The following is a 22,486-nucleotide window of genomic DNA, read 5'->3' as shown; positions in this document are numbered from 1 at the left end:
TTAGGGAAATAAGCAGAGGCAGAATGAGATGCCAAGTCATGAAATGCTGATTTTTGACCTTTTTTAGGATTATGTTTCGAAGCCAAGCAGACGTGCTAAGAAGAGAAAGTTTTTCACCACGACATTTAGGTTTTACTTCAAGCCCCCCTTCTCTGGTTATTTGTGTATTCTATTCACTGTCTAAAGTTCAGTGAAGGGAACTTGCTGTTTATCAAAAGTTACAAAATCAAAATCTTGAAGTGCAACTCCACCACACTGTTTATGTGAATTCCAGTTAAAACAGTCAAACAGTTTAAAAATCAGAATTTGAGGTCTTCACTGCAGCCAATTTATCAACTGCTTCACATTCCACCATGCCTCACTGGCACAGCTCACTGCAGCTTCAATTTTAAGCCAACTCCCTGAAGACACTTTTTTTTTTTTAAAGTTTTGGAGGATCTTTAAATAGCTCTTTGCCTAATGAGCAGCTTGGCCAGCACAGCTTTGTTCTGGATGCTGAGAGCAGGACTGCAGGATGCTCTCTGGACACATCCAAATGTAACTCGTCAGGAAAACACCTCTGGAATTTGATAATACTGCTCTTCTCCACTTCTACTCAGGAGTAAATACCTGGAAGTGGCACTCCTTATTAAGCCAGGCAGCAGCACTGATTAAAACTCAGTGTAAAAAAAAAAAATTCAGTGTCTTGTAGGAGAGGAGAAAAATGGCTGATAAAATCTCAGCACTGCTGAGACCACACCAGGTGTGCTGTGCCCGGTTCTGAGCTCTTCAGTACAAGAGAAGCATGGAAATAGTGGAGAGAGTCCAAAGAAGGGCCACAGAGATGATTAAGGGCATCCCTCCCATGAGAAAAGCCTGAGAGACCTGGGTCTGTTCAGCCTGGAGAAGGGAATGGTCAGGAGGGAAAAAAAATTCAGTGTCTTGTAGGAGAGGAGAAAAATGGCTGAGGAGAAGAAAACACTGCCAGTTTTCTTCCTATTTACTGCAAAAATCACCTAAATACCAGCAGATAGCAAGGACAGGCAGCTCTGTGGCATCTAACAGTTCTCCTTCCCTCACCTGAACAAATAAAAATCCTCTGGTGAGACCAGGATGACTTCGGGGTGGAAAAGGGTGGGCAGGCCCTGGCACAGGGTGCCCAGAGCAGCTGTGGCTGCCCCTGGATCCCTGGCAGTGCCCAAGGCCAGGCTGGACAGGGCTGGGAGCACCTGGGACAGTGGGAGGTGTCCCTGCCCATGGCAGGGGGTGGAATGGGATGAGGTTTAAGGTTCTTTCCAAACCCAACCACTCCAGATTCTCTGCACATTTGATCTCATCATTAGTGAGCAGTTCATTGCAGCTTTCTTGCTCACCACATCAGCTTTACTTCTAAACTTCTGGCATGCTGCAATAGAGTCCATCCTGCCTAGACAGAGCCTGGCACTTCTGGAATAGGTTAATTTTCCTTCTTTTTGTGCCCAGCTATTAAATCAAGTTGTCAGAGCACTGGAGTCACCTCCCAGTCCAGCACCACCCCAGTGATGTGCTGCTTTATCCCCACCACATCTCAGCGCCCTGAGGCAGAAACTCAGCTCCTCTGGGCAAGAAAGGCTCAGGAGGGACATGAAAGGCAGGCAGAGGAAGGGAGAAGGAGCGTTTTGGGTAACTCACCGATGTGATAAACCTGTACAAAGGCTGTCTCCTCTCTGTGTACTTCACTGTGATGGGGCTCAGGTCGTAGCGGAACCAGATGGCCGGGATGATGCGGCCCGTGTGGCTGTAGGCCACGTATTCCTGGGGAAAAACAGGGGCAAAAAGGGGAGAAAATGGCACAAAGTGTGAGCAAACTCATTCCAGAGAGTGTCTGCCAGAAAACTGCCTCCGTGGGTTTGGCCTTCACCCCACTGCTTTGTAGCAGTGACCAGATGGAAAGAAGCAGAGAATTCCTGTGTGACTGCTCACCTCCCATCCTTATCAAAGAGGAAAACAATCTCTTTACAGGCTGACAATGAAAGAGCTGGGGACAGAGTGGTGGTGATTACTCTCACCTTCATTCAGAGTTACAGGACTAAACAGGAAGGCTGTCATTGATTCTCCATCCTAGATCTGCTCTATTTAAATACAAACAGCCCGGATGCAGATGAAGTTTTGGTTCTGTATGTCTATATTTTGTATATAAATCATTCACCAAACAAATGGAATTTAGTTTGTAAGAACCTGAAAATCCCTCCTTGTCCTTGTATTCCCTCGTCAGGCCCTCTCCCCACTGGCAATGGGAATGCTTTGCCCTCTTAGTATGAATCATCTGCAACCATGTTCAAACCACGTTTAACACTCCTGCTGAAAGCCAGGATGAAACTGCATACAGAAAAATATTGGCAAAGCTTCGAAAAATATTGGCAAAGGTTCAAAAAATATCCCAGGCTGCTTTGGAAGAGACATCTTCCAGATTTCCAGTGCCACTCTCCTTTAATCCATTTGTTTCCTACCAGGTCCAGTGCCAGCCACAGGCACAGGACAGCACCCAGCAGGACACACTGCCCTGCACCAGCACCAGCCTGGTAACTAAAGCCACATCAATATTATCATTCCTGAGATAATATTTTGTCTGTGCTGGCAGTGGAGATAGGTATCAGTTTTCAGACATTCACAGAGTGAAGAAAAACCCCAGGAAAGCAGGCTGGGGAGCCACAGTCCAAGGAGAACCCAGGGTGGCACAGGCTGCCTCTCCCTCCCTCAGCCCTGTGACAGGCTGCCAGCTCACATCTCCCCTCCTGGTGCAATTCTCCTACACAAAGAGGCAAAGACAGCCTCAAATACTTCAGAAAGATGAAAAAAGAGCAAGCAACAGGACGCTCGTGAACATGACACAAAGCAAAATTAATTTTGCTCTCTGTGTGCTGGTGACTTATCTTCAATCATCTCATATAAATCCCAAATTTCCCTATTTTTAGGTAGTTCATCCCATGATGACAAGAGAAGCAGAAGTCCCCAGTCATGTCATTCTCAGGCTTTTATTGGAGTTCTGCAGCTCACTTTGGGACAGTGTGGGAAGGCAGGAAACAGGGGAGCTAAGAGAGGAGACAGAGTTTATACCCTCCAGACTCTCCTCACAGCAGCCACTCTGTGCCAGACTCTTCCAGGGGCTTCCCATTTCCCTTTCCCACTGCTCAGTGTGGAGTGAAGGACTGAAGCACCACGAGAAGAAAGCACAGTGCTTCTCAGCACCTCAGTTTTGATAGAACTGACCTCATTTTTTCCTTCCTCTCCCCTTCTCCCCACCAGCAATCCTGCCCTAATGAGTCAGACTTGGCTGAACGCCTCAATTTGCAGCCAAGCTCACAGAAGTGTCAAAAGCTCCTGCTATTTTCCAAATTACTTTCAGAACTCTTGTCACACAAGTCTTATCAGAACAGCAGTTGTGACATTAAGCAGAACAAATTCATTGTAATCTGAACAGAGGGAGATGTCCAAATCCCTGGGACACATCATACAAGCAAGCCCAAAAGTCACCAGTCAGGAACATTAATCTGAGAATTAGTCCAGGAGAGTGTGTGCTTGATTATCAGTTAGAGCAAACTAGAAGTAATTAGATATTACAAACAGATTTTGGACTTTCATTTAGCACCTGAATGGCAAATAATTTTCAACTGGAAGATGCTTTCTACTGTATAAAGTAATTAGGGTCCTTTTTTTCCTTAAATAATTCAATACATTGAATTATTGAAACGCTGGATGTGGCACTCATGCTCAGGGCTGGGTGACAAGGTGGGAATTGGTCACTGGTAGGATTTGGTGATCTTGGATCTTTTCCAAATGAATGGATTCTGTGATAATTCACTATCATAATGCAGGGACTGTGAAATACTCAACCAGCACATATTTGCTGCTACAGTTCAGTGACTTAATGCCTGAAATCAACATTTGTAAAAAGCTAAAAACTCTGCTGATTTGTCTCATCTATCCATCACAACTGAGACTGTTTAGTTCCTAGAACCAGGTGTAAGTGATGTTTTGTGTGTTCAGCTGGATTCCAGTTTCCATTCAGAATCACCTTGCCAGGCACAACAGCCTGTAAACACCTCCCACACAACTTACAGAAACCCACATCAGCCAAACTGACAGGTGAGCACGCCAGCAGGAAGAACACCTTCCTCAGGAATGAAAGCACCAGCACCACCTGCTCTGACAAGCCCTCCCAACCCCAACCCTGGCAAATTCCAGCAGCAGGAAAAGCCCCACTCCGAGCAGCTTCAGTTCCTCCTTCTCCCAGCAGAGGCTACTGCTCACCTACAAACCCACAGGGCGGGAGGAACGGTGGCTGAGCATCCTCTGGGATGCAGAGAGGAGCCTCTGGATGGAGAGGCAGCTGCTGCTTTACCTTGTTTGCCACGGTGTACTGGTAGGAGTACCGCTGCTTGCCGCTCATGTCCTCGTACACCGTGGGCACGATCTTCAGGATGTAGTCGTGAGAGGCAAGGGCTGTGCTCAGGGAAGGAAGGGAAGGACACGTTAGCACTGAGAGAAAGGAGCCAGCCCACAGAACAAGTCACAAAAAAGGGTGACTCCCTCCTCCTTATCTCAGGGACAAAGCTTCACATGCCACGTTTGTGCCCTTTGTTCAGAACTCTGGCGGGTGCCTGGGTGACACCAGAAGCCGCCCACCACATCTGTAGGACCACAACCCACCCAAGGTTTGGGTTACTCCAACCCTCCTAACTGCTTGCAACTATAAATGGTAACACTTTTATCACCACCACGAACAGCCTGGTTAAATCAGGAACTGGCTGAGGTTAGGGCTGCAGCCCACTGAGATCATTGTGACTAAAAAACCTGAGCTATCACAACCTGTGTGCTTCATTTCTTTCTTGCTTTCTCATCCTCTTTCTCCTACAGCTGCTTAACTCTTTTTTTCTTAACTCTTTTTTTTCATTATTTAAATGGCTCATTCCAATTTTTGTGTCTGCTAAAACAGTTCTAAAACAGAATTCTAAATTACATCTCTGGAGGATCCTCTAGCCAAGTGTAACATGATGACATTTGGCTTCTGGAGGTAAAAAATCCCCAAACCACAACTGTATAGCTTCAGGAACAGCCAGAGAAATTTTGTTCCAAGAAATGGACAGGACTGATGTCCTGGAGGAGCCTGAATATTTGAGAGACAACTCTCTACATTGAATTGTAGCACACATTGAATTTTCCTTTTCGTGCTGGGCCATAAAAATGTCCCTTTTTGCCATCCACAGAGTAAAAATTTCAAGTTAATTTGCAACACAAGTACAAGGCAAAGTTCTGGTGGAAGTAACAGCAGCAAAGGGACACTACAGGCATAGGATATGGATAAAAAACTCCACAAGGACTGCAGGGGACCTTGTGGGCTAAGCCTTTTCTGTAGCACTGGAGGAAATGGAAATGCCAGCCAGCAATGTCTGGATCATTTTGGCTAAAGAGGCACATGAAAGACTTCTGGATACAGCATGAATGGCTCTGCTTTCCCTCCTGCAGAGGGTGGCTGAGAGCTGCAGTTCCCAGGAATACCCACGGTTTGAGCTGAGCTTGTCTGCTCCCTCCAAGGCATTGAATGCTCCGTGAACGTTATGGACCTGGAAAGCAAAAAGGAGGATGAAGAAACTCTGCTCTGACTTGATACTCCTGACCTTTGCTTCCCTACCCTGTAAGCAGGGGATCAGCCTGATTCAACCCTTCCAAAAAAACAAAGCCTCAACCCAGTAGAAGATGACCCCGAATATCTTTCAGTGACCATCATCACAGTGGCTGGCTCCAAGTGAAAAAGCTGATTTCACAACATCTTACGAGATGAAACTCCAAAACCACTCCAAAGCTAAAGGAATTGCAGTTGGAAGAGGCCAGTTGTGAAATTTCCACCGTGAGGTATTTCCTAAGAGCTTTGCAGAGTTAACTGTGAAATTAATTTTATCAGACTGAAAGGGAAACAGATGGGAGTCACACTGGGGTTAAAACTCAGCAGTTTTCTCCTCCAGAGGTGGCTCGTGTCAGGGCAGCTGGGTCTGTACAACTCAGCCTCGGAGGTGGGAAGGACACATCCCAACACTGACATCCCTTCAGCTCTTCCTGCAGCTGATTTCAGGCCTGTGAGTATCTGTTTGCCCAGAATAACAGCATTTCCATGCCCTGCACACACTGTGACCTGGAGTCTGATCTCCAGCAACACAATCATCCATGTGTGAACTCTCCAGACAGGGAAAAGCCCATGGCAGCAGCTGCAGGTCAGAGGCTGTGCTGCTCACAAGGTACAAAGAAAGGACAAAAACTCCACAACCCAGAAATTCCTGACCTTAAGTCAGACAACAGGGAAGAAGAGTTTGGAAGGAGGATTTGTGTTCCATTCTTGATACAGCTAAGAAGTCTCCTACAGATTATCTGGAGGTCCAATTCAAAATTGTGGTAGATTTTCCCCTCATCAAGACCAAAATTCAAACCAATGAGTTCCTACGTCCAGCCATCAGGTAACTCAGTAGAGAGAGAGATGTGGAAATAGGAGATGTTGCATTTTTAATCATAATTTTTACTGAGTTCTACATTATGGTGTTAAATAATCCTGGCTTTAACCTTGTCAGGAGAGTTGCCTGCCCCTGATAGTCAAAAGGCATCATCTCCTGCTCTCCTCATCCCTCTCCTTACTGGGTTACCTGACACACAGGAACTCACTGCAGGAGTTTTAATGCTGCAGGTTTTTCTTCTGATCTCATCTAAATGAGGATGAAAAATCTACAGCAAGTCTGCCACTATTGTGCACAAAGCACTGATGAAGCCTCAAAGCTCATTCAGTGCCAGATGATATTTAAATCTCTGCTTCAAAGAGACTGGTTTTTCTGGAGAACACAGCCTGTCCCTCAGTGGATCACTGTGGCAGAGTCAGTCCCAACCCACACAGAACAAACTCCCAGCACATGACACAAATGAATGAGAAGCTCCTCACCCTCTGCAAGGAATATAAACTTTTATTACATCAAAGCAGGTGGAGACAACCTGAAATATTCAAAGGTGCACCTAGGCAGATTTAAAGCTCCCCACACTTGCTGGCTCTCACTGCTTGCTGAGTCGTGGTAGCACCTGTTTGGTGAAGATATCCTTCTTTAATTTGTGCTGCTGAGCTGCTGCTTGCCTGCAGCACCTACGTGCTCCCTCCCTGAGCGCTCAGACCACGAGCAGTTATCCTCAACTCTGAAAACACTCCTCTGAACTCGCCCCAGTCAGGAGCCAACTCCACATTTGCCAGACAGGTTTCTCACCACAAGAACTGAAGACACTTGCTGCTTGTCTCTCCAGGCTCCTCCTTCATGCTGATTCACACTCCAGCTGCCCTGCTCCAGCACTCCATGATAAAACAATGGGAATGCTTCCTCAGAGCACCCATTTCCCACGCAGGCTGCACAACTCCCTATTACCACTCACCTCCTATTTTTCATAATCTCAGTGTGCTTTACAGACATTAAGCCAAGCTTATTTATACGCTAATATTTCCTCGTTCCCACACAAGATAATTCCTAAAACAAGCCGGGAGCAGAATCAGAAGACTACAAAGCAACGCTTAGACTTGTTAGCATGAAAAAGGGGTTTGGAAGTGGGTGTACAACGAGCAGACTAATGAGACGTCTGTGCTGAGGAAAGAAGATTACAGAGAGACTACGGGTAAGCAATGTTTAGGGTGAGTCTCAAGCTGGGTGTGCACATGTGGAACTCCCACCTGTGAGGGCAGCTCCTTGGAAGTAGGCTAGAGAAGTGCTGTAATCTGTCCTTATTGAGAAATCAGGTAATGTTACATAACTTGCAGCACCTGGTGAAATTCTATCCACTGGGCAAGTGCATGCATTCAGCTTCTTCCCAGCAGGGAACTGGCAGTGCTAAGTCTAACTTGTGTTTCACAGAGCAAATTTGACTAATAAGTGTCTGCTACACAAGTAGAGTGAAGAGAATTAAAAAGAGCTTGACTGCTGCTGTGGTGAACACAGTAGCCAGACAATCTTCCTTGAGTGCATCACTGCTCCTCCACAAAGGCAGAAAGGCTTGTTTGCTGCATTCATGCTAAAACCAGGGTTCTGCTGAGCCACAAACCCTCCTTTCTAACTCTCTCCAAGGAGTTTTCCAAAAGCACTTTGAGTTTCAGAAGAACACAGCACAGTTGCTCTGTGACTGGACACTGCTCCTGGTGGCAGCTGTGAACTCTTCCAGCCTTGAGCTTACATTGCAGGGACACACAGGCCTTCCATGAAACCAAAGTGTCTAATATTAAACCACTCTCACTGCATTCCCCTACAGCCAGGGAACTTTCAGGACTCACCTGTAGCTTGTCCCCAAATGAGAGCTTGTGGATGACGTGAGTCATGTCGGGGTTCTGGGGCTGCGCCGTCGCGCTGTGCGTCGACACGTGGAAGTTACCAGGGACCTAAAATTAGCCACGACAGGGAAGACAGGATTTCACATTTTATCCCTCAAGGCACTGCTAGGCTCTGTGATGTGACATGGGAATGCCTGGATCCATCCAGGAAGATGGAAGAATGTGTGATACCTTTCTGCAGCTGACCAACACCACCGCACTCAAGTCCTGCAGCCCCACAGTCTGGCACCCCCACACTGCTGATGTTCCTGACCAGGGGGTGATGAGTGGGTCACTCCCAGCTCCAGGGATTCCCAGCACTTAAGGCTATGTCTTTCATCCCTATTAAAATAAAATTCCTGTCTCTCTTGCTCAATGTCTTACTCCCACATCTGGCACTTGCAAACGGGCCCACTGCTGCAGAGCAGCCCAGGAAGCTGGGGATGTATTTCTCTTCTGGTACCAGTCATGAGCAACTTTACCTCTGAGATTGTGTGCAAGAATGAGTTTTATATAAAGAGAAAATCCACCACCAAACCCATGTGGGCATCCCATAAAAACTAACCTAGATCTTCCCCTTGGCAGAAGCTAGCAGGGGCCCTTCCTTTTAATTTTTGTTAATGGAGGGAAATACAAAGAACTGAAAAACACAACCTTCACCTAAAGGCTCAGTTCCAAGACAGAAAATGAGCCCTGGTGTTTCTCTGATGGCACCACTCTGCATGCACACACTTTTCAGGTCACTAGCCCTGAAGTCCTTCAGCAGATTCAGCTCAATCACTGTCATGGAGGGTGCAAGAATATTTTCCTATTGAGAAAAGGTTGTGAAATGAAGCAACCCTGAGGAGCAATGTGGCACAGCCCAAGGCTGGAGTGGGAGGATGGTTATACAACTGCTGCCCAGTGTGCTCTCTGCAGAGACACCTCACCAGCAGGGCCATGGGAGGCCACATGCCCTTCCATGTGCTTTCAGGAAAGCTGATTTAATGACCTGAGGAACAGCAGTGCACTCCTGGGAACACTTTCAGGTGTGGACACCAGCTGTGTCATAAACAAGCTGAGCAAACAGGGCGTCAGGCCCTGCAGCAAGCAGCACAAGCCATCATCTCACTGTCACCCTGTCCTCCCTCAGCAGCTGGGACAGCAACACCCAAGTGCAAGCCTTGGTCAAGTTTCCAAGGCTGGCCAGGTCCCACTCCAGCTCCCAGCTCAGCCTGTCCAATTCCTGCCAAGGGACTGCACACTGCCAGGTCACACACAAGAGATTTGGGTTTCCAGAGCCAGAAGTCCTGGGTCAGCTCCCTGCCTGTGACAGCTGTCCCAGCCACCAAATGAGACACAAATGAGCAGTGGAGGAGCTCCTCAGTGCCACATTCTGCCCCTTCTGGAGCTGCTTTGTGAGCAGGACACACCACATCCAGCAGACAAACCCCCAGGTACCTCAGCTCTGTGCTCTGGGAATTGTCTGGAAAAGAACTACCTTTCCAGAAGCCCTTTCCCAGTTTTTGTGGGCTACCAGCTGCCAGCAATCCTGATGGCTTGGAGATGAGGAAAAACTCCTCTTTTTAAATCCCTAATCCTTTCCATGCCACAGAATCAGCAAGAGGTCCTGTCTGTTATTTTTAGATGTGCTATAACATGACCTGGGAGGACAAGAAGGAAGCAGGATTTTGTGTAGCCTGTGGTACATGAAGAGGAGTGAATAAAGGGTGTGCCCTTCTTAGGACATCAGCGGGTCCCACCAGTGCCTCCCCCACCCCAGCAAGTCATCTCCAGCATTACATAGCAAGATTATTCAATCTTGAACACACCCATCCCAAAGAGGAGCCTCCTCCAGGCCTGGATTTTCATTCCTTGAGACAGAAGCAGAGCATCCCCACCAAGCATGCGTGGGGCCACGTGCAGTATTCCAAACATCCCAGCAAGGAGCCCTGGCATCCTCCAGCAGGGAACATTCCTGTCATTCTGCAGCTCTCAGAACAAAGGAGAGCTGGGATGCAGCCACTGCCAAAGACCTCTCCACAGTGAGTCAGGTTTTGGAGGTGCAGAAGTCGTGAGGAGTAAACACAGAAGCCCTTTGGCATCTGTAGGGTTTTCACACATCCCCTGAACATTGGCTGCTGCACAGAGCTGCTCTCTCTGATCAGCAATTCTGTCTCCATTACCTGCTTTGGAGAGTGGAGAAAAACCATGATCTAACACATTCCCTGTGGATCTATCCACGCAGCCTCCTCTCCCCACGCTGACCTGAGTTTCTGTCTGATCAGGGTCAAAACCACACACACAGCAGCAGAGACACAGATTTCCAAATTTTCATTTATACAAATGGATCCTGCCAGCATTTCCCCAGCCAGCACACCCTCACCCACTGTCACTGCCACTCACCTTGTTGATGCTGAAATGGCCCTCAAACCTGCAGCCATCCCCATTATTGAGAGGGATCTTCATCGAGTTGTCAATGTGACCCACTTCGTGCCTTCCCATTTCATCCTGGATGTCCAGTCCAACCACTGCAGGGGTGGGAGGGAAAGACAAAAAAAAAAAAAATCAAACAAAATAAGTAACAGGAAGGTTGCATAGGAAAAGCATGCATTGCTTTTACTTGAAAAAAATCCACACCTTTTTTCCTGACATTGGACTAAACTGAGGTGATAATGTCCTTTGTCAAAAATTGTTACACCAGAACAGCTTTGTAACCAAACTTTTCACGCGGCCCGTTTGACACAAATACACCTCCCATGTCCTGCCAGCTGCACTTCCAGTCACACAAACAGAAAAACTTCAGGCAGACAAGGCAGGTGACTTAGGAAGAGCCAACAACCAGCTGGTGCATTCAGAGTTCCAAATGGAACTTGGGAGGTGGTTTCTTGCTCCCAGACACAAAAAAAGTTGCTATTAAAAAAAAAAAAGGAAATGAGATTCAGAAAGAAGCCAGTGAAGGAGATAAGCCACTAACACATGGTCCAAGAAAACAGGTGCCCTGGCCTGGAACAGAAAGCAATGGGATATTGGCAGAGGCTGCAGCCACTTATTTCCATCCTGTTACAGAAGAAGGGCCACTGTACCAGTCTGGGCCCATTTCAAGTATTACTCAAAGCACAAAGAAAAGCTGCTAAGTGAAGGGGTACTCACATTCACAGTGCAGGTTTGGCAAACTGATGTTCAGGTTCACTTCTATTTTCCCTCCACTGTCTTTGTCTGGGTCATCCACGTAGAGCTCATTAACTCTGGAGGGCAAAAACACAGGTGGGCTCAGGCACAGGGCTGCTTCCCACAGGAAAAACCCAAAAACTTGCATGGGGAGGGGGAAAAGGAGACTGGAAAGAGGAGGTTTGGTTGTGTGATGGCTACAACAGAGTTAGAGGGAGAAGGGAAAGCTCCCCAGGACGGAATGGGAGCAAATCATGGTTTAATTTGATTTCTTGCTTGGCAAGGGCAGGAGGTTTTAAACAAGTTCTGCACTAGTAAAAAATAAATCTTCTGTTGTGTTCTGTGCTTCCTGTACCCTCCTCCACCCTGAGGTTTCAGAGGTGCTACAAAACAAGAGCCTAATGCTGAAGAGATGGCAGGTTATTGATCCACCCCTGCCCTCCCCTGGGCTGCTACTCCTTTTAGGCAGGAGGGAAGCATGTGTTTTTCCATTTGTGCCACAAATAGTTCCAGAGAAAGGCTCTTCTCAACTACCCCCAGGAAAGCATATTTGTGTCACTAATTGCCTTTTGTTACTGCCACCCAGCTGACAGAGCAGCAGCAAGAGAAGGAAGGCAGCACGACATATTTGTATTCTTCTCCTTAATATCACATTTCAGGCTATGAATGGTAACCAAAAGTGGTGACTAAAAGTGAGGAGAAGGGGATTTGAGCCAGGAACAGATGGGAAGAAACATCCTGGACAGCAGGATCTCACACACTCTACACCAGCTTCCCAAAGAGTAATGTTGTCTCATAGCACCCACAGTGCTGGCACGCATCTCACAGGAGACAAAACACAGATAGAGAGGCAGAGGAATGCAGGAGTATAAATATTTATTGTTGGCACACACAATCCATCCGACACGTAAAAATAAACCAAAACAACACCAGTGCTGAATTTGCTGAATGGTCCTGGAGAATCCACTCTGGGGAGACTCACCCCACCGAACTGAGACGATGGTGAGATTACCTAGAAGCTCTTTTCCCTCTTCAATAAATAAGATTTGACAATTTATCTTCCAGCTGGACAGATTATAAAGCTATGGGAGCTTAGATTCGGGCAAATTACATAAAATAAAAGGAGTAAGTGCTCTGTAGCATTTTTATTTTACATTCAAAGTGCACTAAACTCTTTGACAAGCCCCACTGGAGACTCCACATGCTAAGAGTCAAAGCAGACTAAGGCAGCTACAAGACAGATTCAAAGTGATTTTGCTCTGCTGATACATCTCTGGGCCACGGTGAACTGTTTGCCCTGTGGATGCAAAAGAAACAAACCTTCACACTGAGAAACACACATGCTGCCAGGTTTTTTGGAGGCAATTACTCACAGGTCAGTGGGGTTTACAGACACTCATTTAAAACCAGCACAGCATTTGTCTTCGGCTTCACAGCCCTACCTTTCTCTGTTTTTAATTGGCTTGACAAGTTGCTTGCAATCATTACTCAACCTATTTTTCAAGTGATTAATAAAAATGACACAGAGGGAGGGGAAAGATTGCTCATCAGTGACCTAGTTAGCAGCTTTTTGGCTGAGCCCTCTCCTCCTGGGTGGAATGCATTCTCTCCTCTACTTCATTACTGACAGATTGGGCAGATTGGATTAAATCATATATCCAAATAGGGAGCAGCTCCAGCCAGGATGGGCACTAATCCCCCAGAGCAAGGCACCTCTCAATGCTGCCCCAGAGCTCCCTTCCATTTCCCAGCTCCAGCCATTTCAGAACCCCTGGCTCCCTCCCAGCGCTGTGCTGGCTGAGATGCCCAGAAATGCCCAGCAGTGCCACGGGCACCTTGGCGTTCCTGGCTAAAGGAGCGTTCACAGCAGGGCTGCCAGAGAACAGTCAGGTCCAGCAGAACATCCCAGCTCTCTGGAGAAAAGCCCTAGCATGGTCAGTGTTTGTATTTGCTGAATTCTAACCCTGACCTGTCAGAAATGGTTCGGCTCCAGCAGCGAAGGCGCAGGAGCCGCTCGGTGACGAGCGAGTGAGAAAGAAATTTCTGATTTCTCTGGCAGAAATCAGAGGATGAACTGTGCACGGGCAGCCCGTGGGAGCTCTGACATAGGAAGGCAAGTGCTGAGCTCACTTGGCTGCTCGCTGGATCACTGAGGCACAGAGAAGTAGGGCAGCTTGTGCAGGTCACACAGCCCATTAGCAGCAGCTGAAGGAAACTGGTTTCCTGTCCCGCAGTCCGGTCACTGGACCAGTGGCTCCCAGCCTGTCCCTTGGGCAAGGCTCATCTTCCTCCTCCTCCTCCTCCTCACCCAGTAGCCCCCTGCCCCTCTCCTACTCATGTTCCAAATTTCGCAACCCAATCTATCACTGCACAGACATCAGGCAGCCCATACAGTGGATCCTTCTTTTCCTTCCCCTCATTTCAACCTGCAGCCTCACCTTTCATGGAGAACACACCCAGCTGCATCCTGTTCTCCCTTCCAGTCCAGCCACTCTCCTCATGGCACGGTCAGCTCCTGCTGAGGGTCCAAACTGACATATCCAGCTCCAAAGTGCATCCTTTGTGTGTCACTGATATTCCCTCTCACCATGGGGAACCACACACCACAGGCTGCACTTGGTGGGGCAAACCTCACAAGAAATGTTTTCAACAAACTGGCCATTCCTCTCCTCAAATATTTGGAGTACTGGAATTCTGGAAATCTCAGAGGTAATGCAAATTGGACCAGTGGCTCCCAGCCTGTCCCTTGGGCAAGGCTCACCTTCCTCCTCCTCCTCCTCCTCCTCCTCCTCCTCTTCACCCAGTAGCCCCCTGCCCCTCTCCTACTCATGTTCCAAATTTCACAACCCAATCTATCACTGCACAGACATCAGGCAGCCCATACAGTGGATCCTTCTTTTCCTTCCCCTCATTTCAACCTGCAGCCTCACCTTTCATGGAGAACACACCCAGCTGCATCCTGTTCTCCCTTCCAGTCCAGCCACTCTCCTCATGGCACAGTCAGCTCCTGCTGAGGGTCCAACAAAGTGCATCCTTTGTGTGTCACTGATATTCCCTCTCACCATGGGGAACCACACACCACAGGCTGCACTTGGTGGGGCAAACCTCACAAGAAATGTTTTCAACAAACTGGCCATTCCTCTCCTCAAATATTTGGAGTACTGGAATTCTGGAAATCTCAGAGGTAATGCAAATTCCCAGGGTCAAAGCTATTCCTTCCAGTGAACCACTGGCACCCAGGTTGGGGTGGCAAAGGGCTGGCATTCACATGTTCCTTGCCATCCTCCTCCCCAGGGCCACCAAGCCAAATTGCACACAGCCATCCTACAATTTAATCAGACTCTCCTGGGATGTCAGGAAAAGCACTTTTTACCCCCTCTGGCCACTCTTCCTGAAGAAGTAAGGTCTCTGGTGGAAGAAAAGAAGATGACTCTAATTTATAGCTGTCTGTCCCGGAATACAAAGTGTCCCAGGAGGAACAGTGCTTTAACAGTAAATGGTCACAAGGGAAATAAAACCCGAGGCCAGGCAGAGAGAGGCAGTGATATTGGTCATATTGTGACTCCAAAGGCAGGGTGTACCTTCTCCAAACATGTAGAACTTGGTGTTTCCCTGGCTGCTACTAAGGAATATTTGAATAAAAGCAGCACAATGAAGGAGGGCGAGGGTGCAGAGCTCTGAAAGTACAACACGACAGGTGAGAGCTGGACCTCCCACCCCCACAGATCCTCCCACCACTGACCCCAGGAACAGCAGGGAAGTTTCTCCATGATCCACACATCAGGAATCTGCTTCACTTCTAGAAAGAGCCACTTGGAAATATTTCACATTCCTGAGTGATGCTGCTGGGCTGCTTACCCCGTCTGCTTACAAACTTCCAGCGTTCCACGCAGAAAGCTGGAGGGACCCTTTGGCCAGATCATGCCAATGGCACGTGAGAGCCAAGGGAAGGGGGCCACAGCAGCCAGAGGGCACGCCATGGCTTCAGGGTTTTATCCAAAGAAAGTCAGACCTGTTCCCTGGGCTTTAGGTCTCAGATTTATGACACAACAGCTTCGTTTCCCCAGAAACAAAACTTCCACGGTAACTTCTTTCCACCCAGCAACACTGGCCACTAACTTCAGCACTGCAACAGCTGAAGAGCCTTTGGATCTGAGGGTGGGCACTGCATCCACCTTCCAGAGCTCCACACACTGTGTGGCTGCTCTCTAAACACGTCTGCCTTGTCCTGTGTCCTACTTGTCCCAAGTCCTTGCTTCAAGTTTTAGCCTTTTTTCTCCCCTTTTCACAGCAAACAATCAGCCAGACTCTTCCTCAGTCATCAGCAACAGAGAAAATACAGCCATTTTTTCCAGAAAGCTGCACTTTACCTTGTCCTCTAACTCCCAAGAGGCACCCTCTGATCTCCAGGACCCCATGCCTAAGAGGGAAAACAATTATTCTTTCTTGAGGAAGCCCAAAGCTTCTCAAAAGCCTTTCTCAGCTGAAGCCTCTTGGCTCCACTTGCCCTTTCAGCTCTAATCAAACACCTTCCAGAAACACAACCCTCCAATGCTGAGATTCCTGCATCACCACATCTTCAGTGGTGCAGAGCAGAGAGCATTAGACAAATCTTCTCTTCCATTTGTGTGAAGAAACAACAACAAGCAGGTCAGCAAACTCTCCACTGCGTCACGCGTCTGTTGCTCTGACATTTGTCATCTTCTGCATCCCAATCAGCTCCTCAGTGTGAAGGTGCTTGTCCCAGATCAGCTGTGGAGCACAGCAAACACGCTGCCCTACAAAGGAAGGAATTACAGCTCTCCAGGAGACAGGAAGAAGGAGAAGGGTTCGAAAGACGTCAATGTAGACTTGAGTCAGGAATTGCAAATGACATCATGACACGACCTTCCGCTTCCTGCAAGCCCACACAGGGCACAGCAACCCCACACAAACCTCTACCACCTCCTCTTAGGTAATCCCCACCTCGCCTCACAAACATCAATTAAGCTTCTTACCTGCCTACCTCTCTCAGGGCTGCTGGGGATTACATCCTGCAGAAAAGTCTCTGTCTCAAGGTCAGTCCGTGGCAGGAGAAGGATTACAACTCCAATTTCCTTTGCCTACAAAGCTGTGCTGGGCTGCTTGGCCCCAGCATTTCATCTGCCTCAAATGGATGAGCCAGCAGGGTTGGAGGTGCATCTCCAGCTCAGTGGCAGGACACAGGAATTGTGGCATCTCTGGGCTTGTGCTCCCAGATGCGGGTTTGCAGCAGAAGGAATCCCTGCTGCAGCTGGATCACACTCTGCTGGCTTGGTACCATTTCCATGGGCTGAGAGCCACAAAACACACCCCACAAACTCTGGAGAGCTGTGGGATAAAAAGCCTCTGAAGACAGGTCTGGTGACAATCCTGCTGCTCTGCAGGATCAGTCCTGGGCATGCAAATGAATCCAGTGTGGACAAGGAACACTGCTCCCTGAAACTCCTGGAGTTTTGCTTCCTCCCACACTCCTGACAGCCTTCTTGGGGCTATCCTGTTTCAGGCCAGGAATTGGGCTTTGATCACCCTAGTGGGTCCCTTCCAGCTCAGGATATTCTGTGACTCTGTGATTCATGGTTTATGCTTTCACGAAAAGGCAGTAATTTTACTGCATATATTCTGCTTAAGTAATTAATTGCCTTGCGGGGGGCTCAGCTTTCCAATTAGCAAACTTGTCACTTCACATAGGTTTTTGTCTGTTATTACATTAAAAAAAAAAAAAAGCAAACACTGCCAGGAACAGTCTGTTGCTGCCTACAGTGTGCTGTGGCAGATGAATTAGTTGAGCAGAAACATTCATACCACAAGCACCACATTCATACCCTCCTACCCCTTCCCCTGGCTGCCAATGCAAGGCAGACTAGATTAGTTAATTACATCTTTAATCCTTAATGATGGAATACTTGGAAAACTATTATTGATCTTACAGGACATAATTCATGACCTAATTAGGGTGATAAAACGGTGAGATTATCATCTTGCCAGCTATTAACGTCTAGCGCTGATCTGAGTTAATTAGCAAAGAGAGGGGTGATTTCTATGCTTCTGATTTGCAACACAGCAGCAGAGGAATGAGGAGGCTGCTAAAGGCAGAACAAACCATTTCTAGCTCTCAGACTACTCTCAACTCAACCAACTGTTGGTCTTGCCCAGGAAAAACTAGACACATTTAACCCTTCAGCTTAATTTCTTCAGCCATTTGAGTCATTGGCTCAGTGGGACAAGAGTGTTAGATGCTGTTCATCTTTCAGAGGCTCAAATGTGGAGCACAGACCTCCTTTTTCTTCTACAGAATTGAGGAGATTCATCAAGGCTCTTCCTATGGAATCACTTAGTTTGGAAAAGACCTCCAAGATCATCGAGTCCAACCTGTGACCCATCCCCACCTTGTCACCCAGCCTGGAGCACTGCCACATCCAGGTGTTCCCTGGATGCCCCTAGGGATGGGGACATCCCAATGCCTGAAGTCTGGACTAAGTCTTCAGTCACTCTCAGTCTGGACTAAACAAAAACTGAAAATCAAGAGGATCCTTGACTTTCAGAGTTAAACTCACCCTCCCCTTAATGGCAATGATGGGTTGTGACTGAGAAAAGAAAAAAGCTCTCTTCCCTCACCAGCCCTTCACTGTGCTTTTCCTGGGAAGGATGCAGCCCCACCTAAGTGCCAAGCTTGGATTTCCTTCATGGCTGCTCACAGGACTCTTAGGGTCACACGATAAATCTGGAAGATGAGCAACTTGGGAGTTTTCTACCCTCCTCAGGGCTGGTCTCCCCAGGAAACCCGTCAGCAGCAGAATAGGACATGCCTTTAGAGTGTGTTACCTCTTCCATGAGTTTCCTGCAGTGTCTTGGTTTGACTTCCTAACTGGAGTCAGCTCCTGAGCACAGGCACAGCCCCGGCGCTCATTAGAAATGCCCACACGAGTTATGACACAGCTGCCGTCCTCCCCACACAGGTAATGTTTGGGTTTAGGGCTATGACTGCGATCCTCGAGATGAGGGTGTCATTTCTTGGCTCTCTGCCACCCAGACAAGCCTTCAGCAGCTGAGACTGTAAATGCTACCACAATGGGCTGGTCAAGGAAAAACAGCTTTGAAGTTGGGCAAGAGCGGCCAAACCGAGATTTCGAGTAAGACCAGGCACTGAGGCTGCTGCACTCTTGTGAACGTGGAAGAAAGTCCAGCAGCGGGCAGGAGCCAGTGAGGATTTGGGGTCAGTGTGGTGCAGAGCAGATTCTTCTTTTCTCACGTTGCAGCACAAGCTCAACAAACCACGCCAACCTCTTGCTTGAAGTGCAGCCACCAAGGGAAGCTCTCGGTGCTGAGAGTGAGACAGGGAATCCTGCGGGCAGCACTGCCCTGAAGGAGCTGTCCCTGCACACACCCCACACACAACAACTCCCTGGAACAGGCTCTGAGGGAAGCAGGAGTGCTCAGCAGGGAACCTGCCACGTCTCTGATGTAAAACACCAGGCCAAGTGCTCACCTTGTCATCAAAATTGTGCAGCTCTCCCCACCCAGCTTGGCTCTCTCAAGTGCTTTAAGGGAAATATGACACAAAAGGAGAAAGAGTGATGCAGTCTCACAGCACAGCTGGCAGTGACAAAGCAGGAAAGTTCATCCCATGTAACTGCACACCTGTAATCATTCAGGTCCTGGCTGGCATTGGGAAACTTCAGTCTGGGTGAGGTATCTGTTGTAGGAGACTCTTAATACTAAAAAAACACCTTGAAGCTTGCAATAAAAGTTGATGAGAATTGAACAGTTTGCACATAAGGAATCTTCCATATATTTATAAGTATTTGGATCATGGGCAAATAAGGCTCAAAAACCTGAAACAGTATTCCCCCTGTTATTTGCTATTACCCAGTTTAATGGCAGCACAGAGCTCTCACAAGTTCCAGACCACGCAGAACTCCCAATTCTCATTCCCAATGATGAGGCTCTGCTGCCTCATAACACACTGCCAGTAATACCTGACTGAAAGGGAACCACAAGAGGCTCACAACAACTTGTACTGGGTTTCTCAGAAGAGAAACCAATGAGTAAGAAATGGAAAATAAAAGTTTACTCCTGCTTTCGAAGTCGCTGAACTGGGAAGGACTTGAAGTGACTTTCTGAAGTATTTCCGCTGTTCTGGGAGAGCATTTTCACAAGTGCTGGGGGTGAATGTTCCCAGCAAGAGTCTGGTGACTTGTAACTCATCAGAAGGAGGTTTTCCTACTCCTCTGTGTGAGCTTTTGTGTTGGACAGTCCATGACGAATCAGGTTCCTGCAGTCATTTGTCCCAGACCCTTGTATGACATCCTCTCTCAAATTTTACTCCTTTATTGCCTGCAAACACCTCCTCCCCAAGCAGCTCCTGCTGGGAAAGGCACTTCACCATCTCTCTGAGGTTTTAATGAGGAACTTGTCAGCTAAGCGTGCTTACAGCACTTCCCAATATTTCTGTGGAAAATGCATCATCTTCTTTAGGAAAAAGCAAGAAGAGGCCTCAGAGAATTATGCAATTGTGCTGTTCAAAAAGGAATTTCTAATCAGGAAACTGCCACTACATAAAGATGTGCTCTCCAATAACTGGGTCAAAACTAGGTAAGTATTACTAATTCCTCCTGTAAAGCATTAACTGAAAGAAAAAAGAAAACCAGGCAAGAGAATGAGATCTAAGAGGAAAGCAAGAATAAGCAGTGCTTTACTTGAAGCAGTCTGTCTAGCTTTTTTGTTTTTTAAAACAATAAACCCAAGGAAACTCAGCTCTGTGAAGTGGCTGATAAGGTGACCCCGGATTTCACAAGCAAACACACAGAACTGAAGTCAAAGAAACTGTGAGCAAGCAAGAAAACTGAGATACCATCTCTGAAGTAAACGTGCAACAGGCACAAAAAATGATCTCGAGCTTGATTACACTCCTGCCTTCAGTTAAACATTAGTCAACATTAACATTATTCCTGAAATTATAGTCTTGATTCAAGACAGAGCTGCACAAAAACAATAGAAGAGGCTCTTGGTTATCAAAGTGGCCAATCTAAGCAAGGTTTCAGAGCCTTTTAGCTCAGCACTGACATCTGTTGCTATCAGGACCATCATGTGAGCCTGACAGAAGTTCCACCCTTCCCAACTATCCAGGAACTGTGCCTCACACTCTGAGCTCACTGCCACATCAGCAGGGTGATGGAGAAGGTTTCCTAGAGCCCAGAACAAAGACAGATGTGTAAAGAGCTACTAAAAGTTTACTTTGAGGCAGGAAGAACATGAGAACGGGGGAAAAAATAAAATTCTGATTAACTCGCTGTTAATAAGTACTTCATACTTGTTCAATGAGCAGTTTTTAAAAGTAGAAATTATTTCCCTTTTGTTCAGCTGTCACCACCTGGGGCAACTTGTCCTCAGGCACAAAACGTGTGAATAAGGTTTCCTAGTAAGGCTCAACAAAAGAAGAAAAAATTCACACATTAATAAAACTACCTGCATGAATCAGAGATTCAGCTCTGACATCATAAAAAAAGCAATTATTGATATTAAATTAATAATTCTTATTTGATGCAATCCATTTCTCCATGCTGTTAATTATGCAATGCAGCATGCAGCTAATAAAGGATCAAGCAAGTCTGGAACAGCTTCCTCTATCAAAAATAGTTCAGAACCAAGTTTGCCTATTAATTTTAGCGAATTAAAATGCTGAATGATTGTCTGAGAATTTGGACTCAACCTAAAGGAATCCTAAACCCATTAAGTAACTAAATGACCTAGTGAAATTACAGGAATATTTCTCTCAGATAACAGTACAGCTGTAAAGATTCACATGCACACAAACAGGGGAAAACATGACTTTTACTTACATTTCAGTGGCTATGAATCCGGTGAGCTCAGACAGGAAGAGAAACAATATGAAGAGACAGCAGCAGACAGAGACTGGAACAGAGGCAAAGAGAGGAAAAGGTTAGTTTAGTATGTCTAACAAAGACAAAAACTGTTTTCACACAGCCATATCACTGCCCCTATGGATATGCCACCCATACACAATTGAGAATTAACAATTTTTAGAGTCCATGACCCAGGAGCCCACCAGAGCAGTGACTTCAATGCCATGCCAATATCCAAACTCCTGAGGAACCATTAAAAATTCTATTATTTTACGAATGCATAAATATCAAACTCATGTCTTTCCCACCGAGCAAACTTTAGAAGATTCTGCACACAAGAAAATAAAAAAAAAGCCCTCAAATTCACATAAAATACTGACCACTGCATCCCCACCCCTGGCACTTACCAAAGACACATCTTAATTCTGCTCACAGGTGAGATTATCTAGAAAAACCTCATCTTAATTTCCTTGCCTCTTGCAGTGAAAATATGAGCATCCCTTGGTTTAATAATTAATGACCAGAACAGGGATATCTTCCACTTTTGGGCCCCTTTTTCTGTCATGATTTCCATCTCCCCACAGATCCTGCACTCTCCACTTTCAGCACACAATGCTGGTCTGCCAGCACTCCCTCTTCTTGACAACATCACTTCTTTGGAGCCTTGGCTCCCAATTTTATCATTATTAAAACCTCCAGAAGGCAAAAGAAACCAGCATGTCCTTGCTTTGAAAGGACACAGTCCCCTAGCGCGGTGTTTTGGGGATCAGGAGACATTCTGGCTCTCTGTCAGGTTCCAAAGCTCTGTGTAAGGCTCCCCAGAGCTGGACAGCAGAGACGTGGCAATATTGGAACTGTGCAGCCAGTGCCTGACTTCTCTCATTTCTCCATCTGCTGACAAATTGACTCTGCAGAGGGGGAAAATCCCCACTGAAGGCATTGTGAGGTACCCAGACAACAATTCCCAGGAATTCCAACCTGGAATTGCATAGAGGGAGCCCAAAGTCGCTGGAATTTTACTCTTTGTTCTTCCCCAGGAAATTATTCCAAGCCCTGAGCAGGGACATTGAAGCAGCAGTGACAGTCACCCACACAGGAGGGGCTGGAAGGAAGC

The 22,486-nt window shown here is 47.1% G+C and overlaps 1 protein-coding gene across 1 annotated transcript in view; it reads right to left on the bottom strand.

Moving 5' to 3' along the window:
* ERGIC1 (endoplasmic reticulum-golgi intermediate compartment 1) overlaps nt 1-22,486 on the bottom strand; it is a 57,659-nt gene that overhangs the window by 8,898 nt on the left and 26,275 nt on the right. The window contains exons 3-9 of the mRNA XM_041397558.1: nt 21,349-21,421; nt 11,471-11,565; nt 10,724-10,848; nt 8,303-8,407; nt 5,522-5,582; nt 4,361-4,461; nt 1,651-1,773 (exon numbers count right to left, since the gene is read on the bottom strand). Coding sequence (XP_041253492.1) covers nt 1,651-1,773; nt 4,361-4,461; nt 5,522-5,582; nt 8,303-8,407; nt 10,724-10,848; nt 11,471-11,565; nt 21,349-21,421 — 683 coding nt within the window. The remainder of the gene's footprint in view (nt 1-1,650; nt 1,774-4,360; nt 4,462-5,521; nt 5,583-8,302; nt 8,408-10,723; nt 10,849-11,470; nt 11,566-21,348; nt 21,422-22,486) is intronic.

The sequence above is a fragment of the Onychostruthus taczanowskii genome, unplaced genomic scaffold (assembly GCF_017590055.1).
Source record: "Onychostruthus taczanowskii isolate IOZ18803 unplaced genomic scaffold, ASM1759005v1 scaffold14, whole genome shotgun sequence".
NCBI classification, from domain to species: domain Eukaryota; kingdom Metazoa; phylum Chordata; class Aves; order Passeriformes; family Passeridae; genus Onychostruthus; species Onychostruthus taczanowskii.
Note: the sequence above shows the minus strand (reverse complement) of the source record. Positions and strands in the feature narration are given on the sequence as shown.